This window comes from Bos taurus, chromosome X (assembly GCF_002263795.3).
Source record: "Bos taurus isolate L1 Dominette 01449 registration number 42190680 breed Hereford chromosome X, ARS-UCD2.0, whole genome shotgun sequence".
NCBI classification, from domain to species: Eukaryota; Metazoa; Chordata; class Mammalia; order Artiodactyla; family Bovidae; genus Bos; species Bos taurus.
In genome coordinates this window covers 31,285,722-31,306,184 of record NC_037357.1, presented here as the reverse complement: position 1 = coordinate 31,306,184, position 20,463 = coordinate 31,285,722, and the positions used below count along the sequence as shown (strand labels likewise).

Below are 20,463 nucleotides of genomic sequence, written 5' to 3'. Positions count from 1 at the left end.
TTAAGTATTCTCACCACATGTGCACACACACACACACACACACACACACACACAATGGTAGCTGTGTGAGGTGATGGATATGTTCATTAGCATTATTGTAGAGGTTATTTTACAATGTTTATGTATATCAAAATATCAAGCTGTACACTGTAAACATATACAATTGTTAGTTGTCAACTATACCTCAATAAAGCTAGAAAAATTATATGAAAATGACTTTAAACTCTAAGTATAAAAGGCAATAGATTTTTGTTATTGTCACCTATATTATAAACTCTATTCAGTAACCAAAGCATAGCACTTTTTAAAAAGATAATTAAAGATCATTTGCTTTCATGTCAATTAAAAAATGCTTAGAGACTTACAATAGCCATAAAGACTTTTATAACTCCTCTATAAAACCCTTCACATTCACTATTTGGCATGAATCAATATGGTTATCTACCTGTCAATTTTTCTTATTCTTGAACACAGAATGTGAGCAGTCTGTTTTATGACTGACTCAGAATGTACTAAGCTAATCGATATATCCAGTGATAACAGGATGATTTGGAACACACGGAACAAAAGCTTATCACTTTACTGCATACTGAATCTGTCAAAATATTTTCCTAGAAGTAATGTGAAAATAGAAGTTCTCCATCTTTCATTATGTTAGTGGGTGGTGACAAAAGTATTAGCAGGCTATTTCCTGAGTGTACAGTTTGGTGTTTTCCAGTGAAATGCAGCCTATAATTGTTTTATTATTTTTTTTCTTTAAAAAAAATGAGTTGAAATATACTAATAATCCAGGAGGAATTGGCATCCAACCCCAAAAGAAGATCCAATTCTTGTTTGCCTGTATTGACATAGTCTTCAAAATCTCCCAAGTGTTCTGAAGGATGGTAGTGAGCGGCAGGCAGGCAGGCCTCACACCCTCCATGTCATTCTGAGGCACATGCTCTTAGAGGGTAGGTGGGAGGGAGGCAATGGCTGAAGGAAATTTACAAACAAGGTGGCCTTCACCTTAACCACAAAGGAGAAGCATATCCTAAGAGATGTACGGCTAGAAGAAACCTCACAGATGAGCTAATCTAAACACCCCCAATAACAAGAGGCCTACACTGGTAAAATCACTCAAGTTCACCAAGCAAGTCCAGGCTAGAATAGGAACCACAACTCAGCAAACCTCATTCAAACTATACTTTGTGATACACCACACATTCATCCCCATAATACTTACTTCCAGTTAGCTCACAAAGAATTAATACAAGTACTAATAAATCATGATGTTTTATCATTATTAGTGATGATTTAAATTGGCATAGTATAAAAATTAAAGGTTTTTTTCATATTAAGAATAAATCAATCTTTCCAACTGGAAAAAAAATGTTCAAAGTGACAAGGGATTTACAAGCACAGAACTCCAAGATCATTGCATTGAACCAAATCATTGAAATTAATTTTAAAAAAATGGAATGTTGAAATAGCTAACTTGGTTCTGGGATGCTAATGGTGGAGTCAGTTACATACAGCCTTAGAAAAGAAATATATATATATATGCTAAAGAAGAGGACTTGAGGAAATGAGAAGGAAAAAAAAAAAGAGAGTTAGGTATTTACATAATCTTTAGGAAGCCAAAGTTGACCTCTCTTCCTGAGTTTGGCTAGAGAGAATGAAGGGAGATGGGCTAACAGAGGACAAGGGAGAAGAGTGGTTTAGACCAACCATTTCAGCACGACTTTAGAGCCTCCAGAAAGCATGTGAGGAAACCGATGCCCACAGAACAAGAAATGTGATGTGCTTTCAGGTAATGGAATGGAGAACACAGTAGCTCAGAAATAACTGCTCAAGTCGGTGACAGTGACTGGCCTGAGTTCCTAGGTCAGCCCCCATGAAGCCACTGGGATAATGGAGCTTCAAGTCCAGCATCATAGTCTGGATGCCACATCGCCCAGGCATTCTAGACATTACCAACTCTGGCTTTCTGAGCTCTGTCTCACTCTGGTCCCAACCCGCAGTTGCAGACACAGCAGTCTATCATCAGAATATATCTCGCATGTTCTTAACTTTTTTTTTTACCTGCAAGTCTCTCCACCCATCACTCATTTGCATACATGTGAACTGTTCTGCCCTCCAGATCCCTCTTCATCTATTGTGATTCCACCCAGTATTCAAGGTCAAGTTCAAAATCTATCTTGCTTTGTAAATTTGTATCATCTTTTTAGATTTTGTATATAAGTGATATCATATGATATTTGTCTTTCTGTCTGACTTCACTAAAAAGAAACAGACTCACAGACTTTGAAAACATTTATGGTTACCAAAGGGGGAAGGGGAGTAAGGAAAACTTAGGATCTTGGTATTACCATATAGACACTGCTGCTGCGTCACTTCAATCATGTCCGACTCTGTGCGACCCCATGGACAGCAGCCCACCAGGCTCCTCCATCCCTGGGATTCTCCAGGCAAGAACACTGGAGTGGGTTGCCATTTCCTTCTCCAATGCATGAAAGTGAAAAGTGAAAGTGAAATCGCTCAGTCGTGTCCAACCCTTCTTGACCTCATGGACTACAGCCTACCAGGCTCATCCGTCCATGGGATTTTCCAGACAAGAGTACTAGAGGAGGGTGCCATTGCCTTCTCTCACTATTATATATATAAAAAAAGATAATCAACAAGGACTTACTGTATAGCAAGCTTTACTCAATATTCTATAATAGGAATATAAGGGAAAAGAATCTGTAAAAGAATACATATATGTATATGTATAACTGAATCACTTTGCTGTACACCTGAAACTAACACAACATTGTAAATCAACTCTACTCCAATATAAAATAAAAAATTAAATTAAAACCTCTATCTTGCATTCCATCTCTGTGAAACCTTCCAGGGTTACTTCTATGCATCACTTTCTGGTGAGACAGCTTTATGAATGTGAGGAGGGTCTCAGCCACCCCTCCCCAAAACATCTTTTTGAATTATTGAAATATGACAATCTTAATTAAATCCTCTCCTAGCAGCTCTGACCTCTCCATCACAAAGAATGTGAGGCTCCAAGTCCTACTTCCATTATTGACTATTCTTTTCAGATGCTCAGTGAAGGTCACTTCATTCACCTTAGGGGGACACTAAAGTTGAGGCAGGGGCAGATAAAGAGGTGTGGTAAGGAAAAGGAATTTTAATCCCAATGAGATCAAGAAATTGGAAGAGTTAGTCCAAAGCATAAAGAAAAAAGTAACCACTAGATAATGGACTGGCAGAGAATATACAAAGCTTTCTGGTTCTTATACTTCAATGGAATAAATCTGAAGGTCAAAGTCTCTGCTGGCACCCTTGAAATGTGAGGCCTTTCCAAGGTGTCTCCAGTTTTTACCAATGAGGTGGGAATTACACCAGTTACAGTCATAGACTGAATACTATCTTATTTCCATAAGAATGGACAAAGAAATAAATTCGCAATGTATATCAAGTAAAGAAATGCTTAGCATGGCTTGCACACAGCAGCTAAATGGCCTTCCATTCTTTGAAGGATCTGCCTCAGTGGTTTCTGTGTAGCTGCTCGGATGCAACCAGTACACGAATGGTAAGTTCCCAGCATTCTCTATTGTTCTCGCATGAGGGACCTGAGCTTCCTATTCACTTACAATAAATAAAGCTAATTACCCCCCAGTGTTCACTGCATCTGATATAAAACAAAGCAAGCGCAGTCACAACTGTGAACAATAACTTTTCAGCTGGTTGACAAAGCTAGCCACTAAAATAAGCTAAAGCCAAATCCCATTATTCATATCAGTTTCGTTCAACTTTTCTAAAGGCTTCCAATTTGGAGGCAGTTGGAGCCTCAGATAGTTTTAGGTCACAGCCAAGAGCACCTTGGAGGGCAAATGATCCTTTATGGTGATGACACTCTACACATTCTTACTGTACTTCTGAAAGCCTATTGAGCTAGAATGAAAATGCTTAATGTGTCACTGATCCTTCCATTTGCATGGAATTATTTACGTCCCAAAAGATACTAATAACACATTGTACCAAAATGCAAAACTATCTACACCAGATTTTTTTTAATCCTAATGAAAAAAGAAGCAAAACATCTGTAATTAAACCAGGTATAACGTTACATTTATTAGCAAATTCATTTCCTAATAAAACACCACCTGCGAGCAACCCTCAGTTTCCACTTGATATAAATAGGTCTTTTACTATTTTCAGATGTAGTTCCCCAAAAATTCTTCTAAGTGCAACTGCAGAACAGTTTTTTTTTTCTTTTGGTTGCCTGGAATGATAATAGATTGTTTTTAAATATGTCATTTCTTTAAAAAGCATGATTCAATTGAAATGCTGACCTTTGGCAATAAAGTGGGTTGGATTTTATTAGTATTTATTAATATCATTATTATCAACACAGAAATTATAAGAAGGAAGGAAACTTTCAAGGATGGAAACTAAAATGTCCCCACTATGTAAATAAGTATAGACACAGCAACAAATATGAGCACACACGCATGTACATTTAATTTCAGTAATCGTTTCTGGTCTCTCAACACACTAATATCATCATATCTGCTTATTTGTATATCTTAGAATGTCTCTTTTTCCTGATGATTCAACCCCTTACTGCAGCCAAATGCACTTGACAAACACACATCAGCCTCCTAGCAAGAGCCAGGAAAACTCAAAGAAATATCATGACCTCTCTATGGACAAGCTTTTTCAGTAATAATTCAAAATAATGCTACAAGTCATCAAAGATGGCTACTTTGACTAGGGACTCAGAACCTCACGCTTGGAACTCTTGGCGCCAGGAACTGGGGCTGAATTCTAATGGTAAGTGCTTTTGAAAAGTGCATCAAGATTTAATAGGATGAATTTCCAGACTTGGTCAGAGTTTTAGCCACATCAATTCCATTAGGTTCAAAGCTCCATAAGGCCCCACCCTGTCTATATTGCTGCCCATGTTTTAATCTACACCCTTCTAAATTGTCTCTTAGGCTAGCTAGCTTCTCATTCCCTTTCTGCCTATTTTTGGTTTCCACACTGCCCTTGAAGCCTGTATATTCTCCTAACCTTAGGGGCCCAAGCTTTTCTCCAGCCCTCCCTCAAGTCCTTCCTAGAGACCCATATTATGCGTGCACACAGGCTGCTCCTGGGTCATCATCTCTAGAGCAGATGACAGCTCAGACTCTTTTTGGAAATGTACATCTAGTTGGTGTACCTGAGCACTGAGCGAAAACACTGGGTTTCTTCCATATCTGGGACAACTGTGTTGTGAATGTGTAAGAGAGAAGATTACACTGGAGTGGATCTCACTGTTTCTGTGCCTCTTGTTCTGTCAGTGAGGTGTTGATACATGCTGCCAGCTCTTGATGGGCCAGTGCTATTATTTCCAAACTAGTCCTTAGTCACGGAACTGCCATGTAAAGAGGGAACAGCAGCAGATACCAGGACAAGAGAAGGGGCAAGAATGGGAGGGGCAGCCTCCCATTAGATGCCCCTTCTTTCAAAGTAGGTTGCTTTCTGCCTTTTAAGTATCACACTCCTGTATTAAGTCATCCAGGGAAAATGAAGATTAGGATTTCCAAATGACCATGCAGGACAAGAGCAAAGTAAGGCACAGGCAGTCTGGGTGAAACTAAGGAAATATATCCGAGGATGGATTTTCTAGCGAAGGTTTACCTTTGTCCGCATATTTGATTAACACTGTGGTTTAGAAAATGTAATCAAGTAACCATTTTTGAAGTTCATTCATTCAACAAACATTTATTGAGTATCTACTATGTGTCAGGTGTTTGCTAGGCACTTGGGATACAGAAAAGAAATGAGATATTCCTTGTCCTCAGGGAGCTCACAGTCTAATAGAAGAGACAGACACATAAATGAATAACTACAATACAATGAGAGAAGAGCCAAAGTGTATAGAAGGCGCTTGGGTGAGCCCAGAGAAAGGAGCTTGTCCTTAAGCCTGGTGGCATCAGTGAAGCATTTATGAAGACAGTGATGACCGAGTAGACTTGAAGAAGAAACAAGACTTCACTGGGAAGATTGAGGAGCAAAGGGAGAGACAGTCTAGGTTGAGTAGACAGCAAGCACAAAAGCAAGGAAGTGTGACAAAGCATGCCATGATGGGGAGCCACAAGTCTCTCTGCATGGCCAAGATCTCATCTTCATATGACGAAGCGGTGAGATATGAGATCAGGTAAGGAGTACGAAATCACAGAGTGAAGAGCACTGAATGTGGGACTAAGAAAGTGGACTTTTTCCTGGAAACAATGAGAAGACATGGAAGACTCCAAGGGAGGGAGTGACATGATCAGATCTTCCCATCAGATCAGCCTAAATGGAGAATGGTTTGAAAGAGAGGTGAGACTAGAAGGGGGGACACCAGACAGGAGATGGCCTAGGCAAGAGACACTCACAGGAGCTTGGAAGGTGGTGAGGGTGAAGAGGCCACAGACTGGAGAGATACTTGACAAGACGTGATGAGGGATGAGAAAGACTTCCTCAGCGATCAATGAAAGAAATAGAAGAAAACAATAGAATAGGAAAGACTAGAGATCTCTTCAATAAAATTAGAGATACCAAGGGAACATTTCACACAAAGATGGGCTCAATAAAGGACAGAAATGGTATGGACCTAACAGAAGCAGAAGATATTAAGAAGAGGTGGCAAGAATACATGGAAGAACGGAACAGAAAAGATCTTCATGACCCAGATAATCATGATGGTGTGATCACTCACCTAAGCCAGACATCCTGGAATGTGAAGTCAAGTGGGCCATCATTACGAACAAAGCTAGTGGAGGTGATGGAATTCCAGTTGAGCTATCTCAAATCCTAAAAGATGATGCTGTGAAAGTGTTGTACTCAATATACCAGCAAATTTGGAAAACTCAGCAGTGGCCACAGGACTGGAAAAGGTCAGTTTTCATTCCAATCCCTAAGAAAAGCAATGTCAAAGAATACTCAAACTACCACACAATTGCACTCATCTCACACACTAGTAAAGTAATGCTCAAAATTCTCTAAGCCAGGCTTCAGTAATACGTGAACCGTGAACTTCCAGATGTTCAAGCTGGTTTTACAAAAGGCAGAGGAACCAGAGATCAAATTGCCAACATCCATTGGATCATGGAAAAAGCAAGAGAATTCCAGAAAAGCATCTACTTCTGCTTTATTGACTATGCCAAAGCCTTTGACTATGTGGATCACAATACACTGTGGAAAATTCTGAAAGAGATGGGAATACCAGCCACCTGACCTGCCTCTTGAGAAATCTGTATGCAGGTCAGGAAGCAACAGTTAGAACTGGACATGGAACAACAGACTGGTTCCAAATAGGAAAAGGAGCACATCAAGGCTGTATATTGTCACCCTGCTTATTTAACGTATATGCAGATTATATCATGAGAAACGCTGGGCTGGATGAAGCATAAGCTAGAATCAAGATTGCTGGGAGAAATATCAATAACCTCAGATATGCAGATGACACCACCCCTATGGCAGAAACTGAAGAAAAACTAAAGTGCCTCTTGATGAAAGTGAAAGAGGAGAGTGAAAAAGTTGGCTTAAAGCTCAACATTCAGAAAACTAGGATCATGGCATCTGGCCCCATCACTTCATGGCAAATAGGTGGGGAAACAGTGTCAGACTTTATTTTTTTGGGCTCCAAAATTACTGCAGATGGTGATTGCAGCCATGAAATTAAAAGACGCTTACTCCTTGGAAGGAAAGTTATGACCAACCTAGACAGCATATTAAAAAGCAGAGACATTATTTTGCCAACAAAGGTCCATCTAGTCAAAGCTATGGTTTTTCCAATAATCATATATGGATGTGAGAGTTGGACTATAAAGAAAGCTGAGCACCAAAGAATTGATGCTTTTGAACTGTGGTGCTGGAGAAGACTCTTAAGAGTCCCTTGGACTGCAGAGAAATCCAACCAGTCCATCCTAAAGGAGATGAGTCCTGGGTGTTCATTGGAAAGACTGATGCTGAAGCTGAAACTCCAATACTTTGGCCACCTGATGCGAAGAACTGACTCATTGGAAAAGACCCTGATGCTGGGAAAGACTGAAGATGAGAGGAGAAGGGGACAAGAGGATGAGATGTTTGGATGGTATCACTGACTCAATGAACATGAGTTTGAGTAAACTCCAGAAGTTGGTGATGGACAAGGAGGCCCGGAGTGCTGCAGTTCATGGGGTTGCAAAGAGTCAGACACGACTAAGCGACTGAACTGAACTAACTGAACTGATGAGGCATGATGATACAAACAGCAGAACTGTCTGAGAAATGAAACAATACTCTAAACATGCATCCAGAAAATACAGCCAACAGCCCCAGTCCTCCCACCCCTTGGGTGCCCATCATCCCACGCAATCAGTGCATCTGCTGAGCATGAATAAAGGAAGAAGAGCTGGAGGGCACATAGGGTCAGACTTCTCTAATTCAGACACCACTAACTTGGACTCTGCGACAAATCAGACACACTGTGACTCCTAGCGAGTGAGAATTTCAACCTACTTTCTTCCTCTGTGTCTTTTCAAGCCTTTCGTCACCAGTAAAAGCAGAGGTTTCTTCCAATCAAGCGCTTGAGATGCAGTAGACAGCTGCTTACATGGTGGCCTCTGAGGGGCACCCAATCTCTACCCCCCACCCAGGGAGCATAAGGCCTGGGATCCAATCATTAAGCGATTCATTCCTCTGGGAAAGGTTTTTGTCCCCCTGGACTTCCCTTTTATAAGGCAATGCTTCCTGAGATAGGTAAAATTGTTAGTCATTCTAAACCCAGTGGGATTTTGGTTGAGGATCATGCTTTTGGCTTTGACAGAAGGGATCAAGGTAATACAAGAGGGTTAGGTAGGCACTTGAAGAAGGTGATGCAGAAGGTAAGACTGAGGGAAACGGAAGTTAATATTAAGGTCTCGCCATGGAACAGCCCTGCAAGTGCTCAAGAAACTATGGTTCTTAAAGAATGCCTTACACTTCTGTTTCCAGAAAATCACACTTTCACATCCTTGTACCTTAAGAAACTTCTACATTTTATGTTTCTGATATGCTATCTGTTAGTGAAGGCCTAGGGTGACCCACTATCTTTTCATGTATCTCATCCTGCTTAAGACCAATGAAAATCTCCAATGTGATTCATTTATACGTAATATTACTACAAATGCTGTCTCTGAAACTATTTTATAACTCCAACTTTTCATTCACTCAGACAGACCTTGTCTTTTATCATTCCAAATTATGGAGATTTAGCTGTATTTGCAGAGTGTAAATAGATCAAGTCACAAGCAACAGAAGATCAAGACTCTGACCTTGAAGAGTCTCATCTACAGCTCCAGAAGGTAAGTAAGAGCTGCTTGGGAAGCCCTGATTATACAGGTTAGAGCAATGAACTAAAAAAAATAAATAAGAAGAAATGAAACAAAGCAAAACTTTAAAAATTACTTACTTCACTTGTTTGAAGAATCGTGAACTTTGGCTGTTTAGTCTTTGAACTGGGTGCACTGGGTTTGCCATCCAAGAGTGATCCAAACGACAGATTCCCAAAGCTGTTGTCAAATTCAATCGAAGGTTTCAGTGTGGGAGAGATGTCCGGGGCCTGGTCCTGACCATCCATGGGTCGGACATAGGCGGTTGGTTTTTGCTGCCCCATGCTTGTTTTGCAGTAAAGCCCTGGTGGGAAGTTTTGAACCGAAAGGCCACTGCTGGGAGCTAATAGAGACGAGGCAACTAGGGGAGATCCAGGCGCTTGCACTGTAAATTCCGCTGCTTCTGGTGAGTTGGACTGATAGATTTCTTTGAAAGTATCCCCTCCACTGGACTTGAGAGTATTGTCTTCCTTTGCCAGTGGGTTTGATTCTTCAACTGCTCCAACTTGAGGCTGTTCAGCTGGGTAGACAAAGAAGTCTTCCAATCTGGCTGGGGGCTGGTCTGGGGTTGGCGGCTGCATCTTGTTGGGCTGACTAGTGACTTGGCTGGCTGCTACAATGCTAGTGTTCTGACTATCTCGTGACCAGTCAGGTTTTGACTTCCGGTTGCTGTGTATTAGAGTTGAATTCAGTATCACGACAGAAGGTGGAGGCATTGGCGCCGAGGAGTGAGTGTTGTCCTGCTGGTGCACTGGGACCATTCGGTGCTTTTGTTCTGGAAAAAAGCTGGGTTCATTTTTGTTGGTGGGAGTCTGGGGCATGGAATTCTTTGGGATTCCCACTAGATGATTCTGATTAGAATGGTTAGTTAGCAAATCCTTCATTTCATCGTAATTTCCCAGCGTGTTCTGGACTCGGTTCGCGAGTGCATCACCTTTGTTTGTCTAAAATAACAAAAAGATGGGGGTGGGAGGAGAGAGAATGAATAGGTTTGTGTTTCCTACTGTTCATGTTTCAAACCGATGTCCTAAGTAGACTAACATATAGGGTTCTTTAAAATTCTCATGCTGCCATAGAATTTCATACTTCTCATGTTCAATGTAAGAAAAAAAATCAATAACACTATTGAAAGAGCCTCTTGGAATGAACTGTGTGATGAATGTCTATATACTCCCTGGCCTGTTCTTAAATATGCTCATGGGGTGGGGGAGAGTTTTAAATTATGTTGCCTATGAATTTTATTAGCAAAATAACTTATTTTAGGTCCAATGAGTTGAACTGCTACATGCTACACTTTAACAACTTCCACTTACTGATCATTGGAATTATAATAGAATGTTCAATTAATATTTGTTCTTGACATATAATGTAGCCCTTTGTGCTACATTATACCATGAAAATTCTTAGCCCTTTGGATAAGGAAGTCAATTAAACTGTGCTATCATGGCTATGTTCAGTTTAGAAAAGGCATGGGCTTAAACAATAACAAATTGAGCTAACTTATGACTAAAGTGAATCCAATTCCTTTTAATCAAAGAGTGTGTAAATTATTGGTGTCTGCCTACATATTCTGGGGACAACCATGTTTACATATTGGTGATTCATACTCGTTTACTTTGAAATGGTGCAATTGTTCATCAACAGTGACTCAAGCTCGCCTGTGTCTTTTCAAGGATTTAGAAAAATTTATTCAAGAATTTAAGCTGTTGTTTAAATTAAAACAAAGTTAAATTTTAAAGTGAGGCTGGCAACTACATCATTCTATGGACAACACCACCTACCAAAGTGGTTGTGATTGTTTTTTTAAATAATTAAGATTTCCATGAGCTTTTGTAACATAGTAAAGAATAGCTTTCATAGCTAAAAAGTGGAGCTCCATATACTTGGAAATGACTGTCAAAAGTTTGGCTCTTCATCTTTGAACATGCCTTTTTATTATTCTCTTTACCTGCCAAAGGTGTTATCAAAACCAGCTGCTGAAGTCAGAAAGGCAAAGGGCTTCTTGCCTAGGCTGCACTACCATTGCAATGAAGGAAAGCTGCTTGCATCTGTGGAGCCATCTGGCAGCAGGGCCAGTGCATGGGGAAAATGCCCACCCTGGTAGTCTCCTTGTCCCAAGGGTCAGATGCATGTTCTCCATGAACAGGAGGGGATGACCTTCTCCTCATTAGTATGACCACCATTGGAGATTTACGTTTAACATATAAGGTTGCTTACTGCCCTTAACAGTTAATGTGGAGCCCAGGAGTATGCCTATTCACACCAGACATCTCAGGCTAAGCCTCAGATGTATGGCTGAGTGCTGTTATCTGTAAATGAAGATGGGAGAGTGTGTGAATAAATAGAGGGTGAAGAGCTGGAAATGAATGAAATCACACAGGGAAAGGAAATGAGGAATGAGAAGATAAGGCTCAGGAGGGAGCCCTGTGGAACATCAACCTTTAAGAGACTAGGAGAAGACCATCCCCTTCTCCAGGGAATCTTCCCGACCCAGGGATCGAACCTGGGTCTCCTGCATTGCAGGCAGATTCTTTACTGTCTGAGCTACCATCACCAGGCTCAGGAGAAGAGGAGGAGCCAGCAAAGGATAATGAGAAAGAGCAACCAGAGAGGGAATCAAGCTGAGAACCTTGGCCTCATTGTTAGCATAACTGCCACAGATTGTATATAGTATTCAACACAGATCACATGGTAAATCATATAGGACACTTTCAAAGAAATGAGGGCATGTACAGAAATATGATTTCAAAGACTAAGGAAAAGTATGCAAAATGTATACTGAGGGCTCTGTGGGGGATGGGAAATTTTAGAAATCAAATAAATACCTGTCAGTTTCAGTTTTCTTATCAAGAACATCTTATACTGCATCACATACAACCTCGGTGCTGAAGAAGTGATTAAACAATTACAGTTCCAAATAATCTTTACCTGAATAATCACTCCATTTTCAGAAGTGCATTTAAAAGGCCTAATTTAATAAATAAAGGGAGAAATCACTTTTATTCCCTGAAAGTCCCTAGGCTTTTCAATTTTAAAGGCAGAAATTATTTTGCAGCTAAGGCAGGAATAAACACATTGTACACAGTGTTCTCCTTCAATGGAGTTGCACAACGAACCAGCTAGGCAGTAGCCAAATCCAGACTCTCTATTCAATCCCTAAATTCAGAACAAAGAGATTTCATCGTTGTGAAGGCCCAGTAGAATTTGATGCACGTTTTTAAACTTGCAGGGTTGTTCTGGTCCCTGAAATAGTTAACCTCTTACGTCAGATGACTGCCTAATAAACACTAATACTTGCTGTCTTCAAAGATGTGACCCAACAAGGGGAAACAAGACCATTTTATTCCTCATTTTAAATGCTTCCATTTTTACTGTCTCCTTTAATGAATAAGATAAGCTTCCTACATTAGACAAAGAGAATTCTATAACCTTTACCTTTTGGTCTTAGCTACCAGGAAGCTCAGTTATTGACCTCTCATTGAAAGTTCATTGAACTTTCGTTGAAAGACAGTTGTACTGGAATAAAAACTTTGCCCCCTGATGTCACAGAGAATGCCATAGTATCTCAAAGTTCTGAAAAGACATTCATTCTCTCTAGGCCAACATCATCAGGACTCAAGAATCTCAAGGCCCACTGGTTTGCCAGTAAGCTAGTCACATCCCTGTTCCTATTTTAGCAGTAAATAAAAGGGACATGTTCATTTTATCTTCAGTGGAGAGATCCTGGTTAGGTTTTAACATCTCTTCAGTTTATTGTTATACTGACCTGGGTTTCTGATGGTTGCTTAGAAATTTTTTTTTTTCCATCTCCAGGTTTTAAAATATGCTTGAAATTAGGAGAATTTCTAAGCTGGCCAATGTCTAAAACTGTTGTGTACATGATTAAAATTAGAAGAAAACTGAAAGTTCTGAATAAAATAGAAAATTCACCTCCTACTGTTCAAGGTCTACTACACTTGTGATTTCTCTTCCAGCACAAAACTATGAGCTTTTCGTCAAGACTAGAGACCACCTTTTATTCATCATACCCTCAACACTTAGCACCATGTCTGGTGCATATGAGGTCCTCAGCAAAATGCTGCTAAATTGAACAGAATCAAATAATAATTCATACCCTGTTTATATCAAAAAAAAAAAGGATTTGCAATGGCTTGGAGTCAAAGGTACATAATTAGAAAAGCAAAAGTTAAGCTAATTTGGTTACTGTGATTGAATATCAGATTGAGCTGCTTGGTAGCTAAAGGCCAACAGGAAATTCTCATAGCATATAGAATTCTCTTTGTCTGATGGCAGGAAGCACATCCTAATTCATTAAATGAAACCCATGTTTGCTGGATACCAACAAGTGAAAAGGGATTCCTCTCACTGGTTTGGTTTGGTTTGGTTACAAGAACCTTTGGGGAAAAAAATAGGTCTTTTTTTCAGTACCAGTTTTACAAGAGATGCAAAGATGTTCCTCACGTTTCCTTATGATGACTAAAAAGCAAGAGCACTGGACTGCTGAAGTCTAACTCAGTGCATGTCTGCACATGGAGTTAGAGGTCAGGCTCACAGCTCCAAGTGTGGGGCTTTCCTGTACACTAATGGCATAACGGATGAAGCTGGGATAACCTGGGGGAGTGGAAGGAGGTCAGCTCCCTTCGACTAGTTTCCCCACACAGCAACTGTCAGAGGGACTTGTGACTGGAACTGGATAGCAGATAGTTCAAGGTTGAGTTCACTGGAGACAGTTTTGAGTTGCTGATTGACGGAAGATCCGTAACAGACGTGCTGTGGCTACAAGTAGCAATTACCAGGGTCATTCTTCAGACACACACTGGTAAATTTCAAACACTCAAGAGCCAGGGTGAGGCATGAAGGACACATAGACACACAGCCTCAAGAAGTCCACCATTCAACAACCTCAAAATAATTAACAATACAGACCAGGTGGTCACCACAGGAGGTAGGTAACTGTCAACCAGTTTTTAAATTTCTCAAGATGTCAAGATGAGATCCACTGGATAGAAAATCCATTTATTTATACTTGCATGATGGATGCTCATTATATACCATAGCAACTTCTGGCTCACACTAAATCTTCTTCATCCTCCAGAGTCTTAGCAACCCTTTTAAGTAGCAAGGGATTCTTAGCAGTCCTGATTGCACATTATAAGCATGGCAAAAATGGAAATTTAGCCATTTCAATCAATTATAGGCTTCTTTCAATTTGGCCAATTCTTTACTTCCCGTTCTAGATAATTGATTGATACCTTAAAGGTAACCTCCACAGCCATTATTTTCTAAGTAATCACAATTTCTCAATCATCAAGGAAATGCATTTCCAAGTATTTTCAGGCATAAATTACGTGTCTGGTTTGTGGCTCATGACTAACAGCACTCCTTCATTTAAGCTTTTTGCCTCTCATTACTTTGAGAAACGCAGAGTTGCCTCAGTTTGCTTCTAATGTTATCTACAAATCAGTAGTATAATTTCATTGCAAGACTAATGTGTTAGGAGATTATGGTACCAGGGTATTTCTTTTTAATAAAAGTAGCAAAATAATTTAAGTTTTTGGGTTTATTTTTTTCTTTTATTTCATTATGGCTAATGTATGTGATTTAGTAATTCCTTTTTTTTTTTGAACTCTAATATTTTTACAATTAATCTCTTTAAGCTGTGAGTTGCTATTTCTTTCTCTAATTATAATAACCATGATACCTTGAATTTGTACAGCACATTACATATTTCAAAGCAAGGCTTCCCCTGGCTGTTTGGCTTGATTCTCACAGCCACCATGTGAGTCGGCAGAGCCGTTCTGGTCTAATCTGCCTTCTACGTGCCCGGACCCAAATGACCATGGATAAGCAACTTAACGTCTCTGTGTCTCACTTTCTTCATTCTTGTTGATCTGTGAAGAGCCATAAAATGTCAGTTGCTATTGCTATTAACAGGTATCATTTTTTCTATCAGGTATTATTATTCACTTCAGAGACAAGGAAACTTTAGGTCAGAGAAATAAAGTTTCTTCCCTAAAGTGACACAGGGTAAGCTTATCGGGTCTTCTGACTTCCTGTCAGAGGGTAAACAGCTTCCTGTTACAGGTAAAGAAGCACACTTATGGGGATATAAAGCTGCAGAGAAGCCACCTCAATTCCTGAGCTTTGAATTCCTCATGGGAAACATGAGGAAAATGTGTAGCCAGTTGCTGTAGGGACTAAAGAAGCATCTGTAGAAAGTTCTAGCACAGAGGAGGCACTTGGTACATGCCAGTTCCTCGTCCTTCCCCATCTTTCCACACTAATCTACACATGTCAAATGGCTTCATATTTCTCAAGCACTTTTGAACACATCCTTTTCTGCAGCACAGTACAAACTCAGATTTGAAAGTTACTAATATAAATGAAAAAAGCAGCCACAAAGGGATGTTACCCACCATCACCCCAATTGAGAGGTGGTAAGCATTCTTTCCACTCTGGGAGTAATAGAAGTGAAGCCAAGAAAGGACAGCAGGTCCTAGGGACAGGTGCTCATTGGACAGTTTATGAACTACCAATGCCATCAGATAAGCAATCAGGTCATGCTTTAAGATTTAGAGTAGCAAGAAGTTTCCTGAAAGTCCTGATGAACCACCAGGAATTTTGATTTTTAATTTTGCAAGCATTCCTGCCACAACCCTCAGCAAGAGTTGTGTAGGAAAATCTTCATTTCTACAGTTGACGTGGGCCAGCTCTAGAACTCCCACTGCCACCAGCATGTCCAGATATTTCAAGGGTGTCCACACCAGTTGGGTCTAGGGAGCTCTTGGAGGTGTACCTCGCTTCTAGTATCATGATATAGGGAAAAGGAGAAGCATACTGCCCAGTGATCTCCCAGGGAACCCTGAACATGTACACAGCATAAGATGGCAGTCAGTCATCAAAGCAACAGTGAAAAAAAGACAATGACTAGGTCATCAACTGTTAGCATTATTCCTTTCCTTCATAGTCTCTACTCCAAAGCAAAGGCTCTTCCCCATCAAGAAGCCTAAAGGCACCAGGCTACTAATCACACATCAGGCCTGGCCTGGCCTGGCACTAGACTAATAGTCCCATCTGTGTCTCTACCTGACAGACTCCTGTTGTATCAAGACAGATGGCTTTTGAAAACTTCTGACAATGTTGATAACAGGTTCTTTAACTGCCTACTCAAAATGACACTATTTACATCTAAAAATAAGTATTCAAAAAAAATAAAAATAAGTATTCATCTACATTACAGGCTTATTAATAAGAGATGGCATTTCCCTTAAAGGTACAAGGACATTAACTCAACAAGACTTTAAATTATAAAGGGGGAAATAATTAAACTGCTCTACACCTCATAATAGTGTCAAGTATGGAGTAGATACTGAATTTTAAGAATGAGCCCTTGACTAAAGCTCATTTTTCTAACCCATTGAAAGATAAGAGGTGAAACTCAGCTGGCCATTCCTCTTTCTCAAGGAGGGATAAGGTTGGGAATTCCCTGGTGTCCAGTGGTTAAGACTCTGAACTTCCACAGCAGGGAGCATGAGTTTGATCCCTGGTCACAGAATTAAGTTCTTTCATGCCGCATGGTGTGGCAAAAACAAACAAACAAACAAAAACACCAAAGAAGGGAGGAGGTATCTGTCATCCTTTGACCTCGCTTCCATTTTCTGAGAAAAACGGAGGCCACAACTTCTTGTCTTCCACACTCCTTCTTTATTCTCATCCTAATATTCCATTCCCACTTTCCTACCCAAGGCTCATGACTCAACACATGTTCTCAATTTTGTATTTACTCATCTGCTCTGGGACCTTGCTCTGCTCATCAGTACCTCTCCCTCCTGTGTCTTCACCCTTTAGTTTCCCTTCTCTCCAATCCACCACTCCCCACACTTCCAACATCATCTTTACAAGTCTTCATCTGTCTTTGCCATTTCCTGACCTTAAAATTGGCGATGACTTCTCTTCATGTACAGACTCAGGTCCAGACACCTAGGTATTCAAAGTCTTCAGGCATCTGTTCTCCTGCCTATCTCTTCAGCAGTTACCATGCAGTCATGCCCTCACTCATTCATGATGATCTCTGCACTGGACAAGGAATTCCTTGGTCAAACTAACCATATCTCACCACGTACACATTCAATAGCAATACAGAAAGTAAACCAATTGAAATAGGAAAAATGGATCATTAAAAATTACACTACTATTGACAAATTGAAGACTAGTAGTCTCTTTGTCAGACTTACCAAATTTGGAAAGCACCTGAGCATCTCAATCAAGAGCTTCTTGCTTAGTCTGAACAGGGCAGCAAAGACTCTGGTCTCACTAGTCACTGATCCAGACAGCTCACTGTCTACATCAGTCAGTATCCCCTAAATGGTGCTCTTCTAACATTACAGCTCTTAATCATTTTCTCTATGGTTGTTTTACCTCTTACACCATTTTTGTTTCACTGAAGAAAATTACACTGCTACTAAATTTCAATAAAATCCAATCAGCTGCTAGCAATTCAACAGGATTCTTCTCCCAACCTCCACTCCAAATAGAAAGTTCAGAGGCAGTCATTGTGAAATTGACACTTGAAGATTAGAAGTATGATCTTTATTGGACCTACACACTAGCCAGAAGTCCATTAGAAAATCAACCAAGCTACACTACCCCCTGTGGTTGAGGCAATCGCCTAACCCATGATTATTAATCACCAGCAAAAAATGATTGGCTTTTTCCCTTTGTCCTAGAACAGTGATTTTCAAAGAGCCCTCAAACCACTGAACAGCTGCTAACAACCTGAAATGGAAACAGCAGTGGCTTTGCGATGGATGGCACCAACTGGGAGGAGACACAGACATCTCCACTGACTTTCTGATGAAGTCTTCAGGGGCTGCCTCGCTGATGATAATCAAAGTGAGATCAAGCATCAGGGGGCTTTCCTTGCTAGAGGTAGTGCTGGGAAGGAAAGAATCCCTTGGAGACAGGCAGTTTCATAAGTCCTTTTCAAATCTTACTGTGTTCCCCCAAGAAGATGGAATTTGTCTCTGAAGACTTCCTCAGAAACTTGTCATGGCCCCAAATACACAGGTATATATTTCATTCATAAAATAGATTCTCTTGGAAATGATTTGGGTGTTTTAAAAATAGATTGTTGATTAGTGCATTCAAAAATATAACAAGCAACCATTTTGCAGAAAGATAAATTACATACATATTCAGCTACCTTGTAGGGCTCCCCAAAAAGATCAAAGCCTGAAGAAAAGAGATCGTCTTCTTGCTGGACTTCTTGATTCCTCCGCTCCCATTCCCTTTTCTTAAGTGCATTACGGTCTTGTTCATAGTGACTGATGTGCAAAGAAAAAGACAAAAGGAGACAAAGATGAATTAGTCATGGAAGCCATGTTATCAATAAGAAGAAAAAAACCAAGTTGAGGCTACCCAAACTGATACTGTATTGAGAGCCAACCTCCTTTTCTTTATTCCTAGTAGATTACAGATCCTGACCAGTTCTTCAGAATCCGAAAGGAAACAGAAATTGGCTTATGAGACATTGTAGTCATGACCATTTAAGTACGGTATAATCCACTTCCCTTGTCCTGGCTTGATTACTACAGCCTACCCCGAAGTCAGTCCACTGTGCAAAAGAGTACTGAATTCAGGTTTCACTGTGTTGCCAACTATCTAGGGCTCAGAATTCACAGATGTCACCAAGTCCAAAGGGAAAGGAATTATCAAACACATTATTGCAGATAAACGGGAATTCTGTCCTGAGCCCACAGCCAGTATTAGTCTGTTGTAATGAAGTCGAAGGAGAAGGATTTCCCTGACAGTGGTTAGTCCTAACCACTGGACTTGGACTCCAAGCTTCAATCACAGAGGGCACAGGTTCCAGACCTGGTTAAAGAACTACGAATCCCACATGCCACATGGCATGGCCAAAAGAAAAACTCAAAGGAGAGTTTAAGAACATCTTTGAAAGTCCACAAAAAACCCAAATCACCCAGTGAGTCACACTCCTTTTGTTTTTGTTGTTATTCTTCCCACAGTTTGCATCATAGGTGACTAGAAGTCTTTTAGGGGGTCTGGGTTGATCAACAAATTGCCATTAATGAAAAGAGATGCCAAAAGATTTAAATGACCTTAAGGCACAAATGTTTTATGAACACTATGTTACTCTGACTCTCATCACATTTCAGGCTTTCCCTTTGGAAAATCAGTACTATATCAAAGATACATTCTGGGTCCTTGGACTTTATAGAATGGAATACTTCCTCAATAAGAACACAATTATTTTCTTCATCATACAAGACTATGTGTATTAAACTATAATCTGTAAGTCTCCCACTGCTGCTGCTACTGCTAAGTCGCTTCAGTCATGTCCGACTCTGTGCGACCCCATAGACGGCAGCCCACCAGGCTCCCCCGTCCCTGGGATTCTCCAGGCAAGAACACTGGAGTGGGTTGCCATTTCCTTCTCCAATGCATGAAAGTGAAAAGTGAAAGTGAAGTCGCTCAGTCGTGTCCAACTCCTAGCGACCCCATGGACTGCAGCCTACCAGGCTCCTCCGTCCATGGGATTTGCCAGGCAAGAGTCTCCCACTAGTGGGCTTTATTTTGTTCATTGGGTTTTCCCTCCTGCTTTTGATTATAATCCTACTCAAGGTGAGCACACATACGCTGGGAAAATTTTAATTATATACATGTACATAAAGTGCCTAGAAGGTGCTGAATTAATGCTGCTTTCCTTGCTCATGTTAATACAGGTATCCCCTGCTTTCCAAATGTTTGCCTTAAGCCACTTTTACAAGAGACCTATGTTAGTACCTATTTGCGCTAACCAAAAGTAATTCAAAGGGAATTTTCACTTTTACAGAAAACATCATTCCCTTACTAATGTAGGTCTTTAATAAAAGCAAAGTAGCATAATGAGAACTTTCAGAAAGTGGGGGATACTCTTCACTTTTACACCATTTTGCTTATTAAAGTTTTTATAGTAACACTCTACTTTCAGCTACCGGATGAAACCTGTAATGTCATGTGAAGATTTAATTAGGTAATTAGCATGGAAGAGAACATAGTAGCTAAAGGAACTACAAGAGATATACTGATATAATATATAAGTACA

At 40.3% G+C, this 20,463-nt stretch overlaps 1 protein-coding gene across 11 annotated transcripts in view; it reads right to left on the bottom strand.

Annotated features, from left to right (window-relative positions):
- AFF2 (ALF transcription elongation factor 2) overlaps window positions 1-20,463 on the bottom strand; it is a 534,314-nt gene that overhangs the window by 345,473 nt on the left and 168,378 nt on the right. For 6 of the 11 annotated variants that reach the window (XM_024988032.2, XM_024988034.2, XM_059883420.1 and 3 more), the window contains exons 2-3: window positions 18,550-18,682; window positions 9,440-10,303 (exon numbers count right to left, since the gene is read on the bottom strand). In XM_024988032.2, the coding sequence (XP_024843800.1) occupies window positions 9,440-10,303; window positions 18,550-18,682 (997 nt within the window). Of the gene's footprint in view, window positions 1-9,439; window positions 10,304-17,289; window positions 17,436-18,549; window positions 18,683-20,463 lie in introns of all 11 variants that reach the window. The other 5 variants (XM_024988033.2, XM_005227592.5, XM_005227591.5 and 2 more) reach the window with 2 other exon arrangements.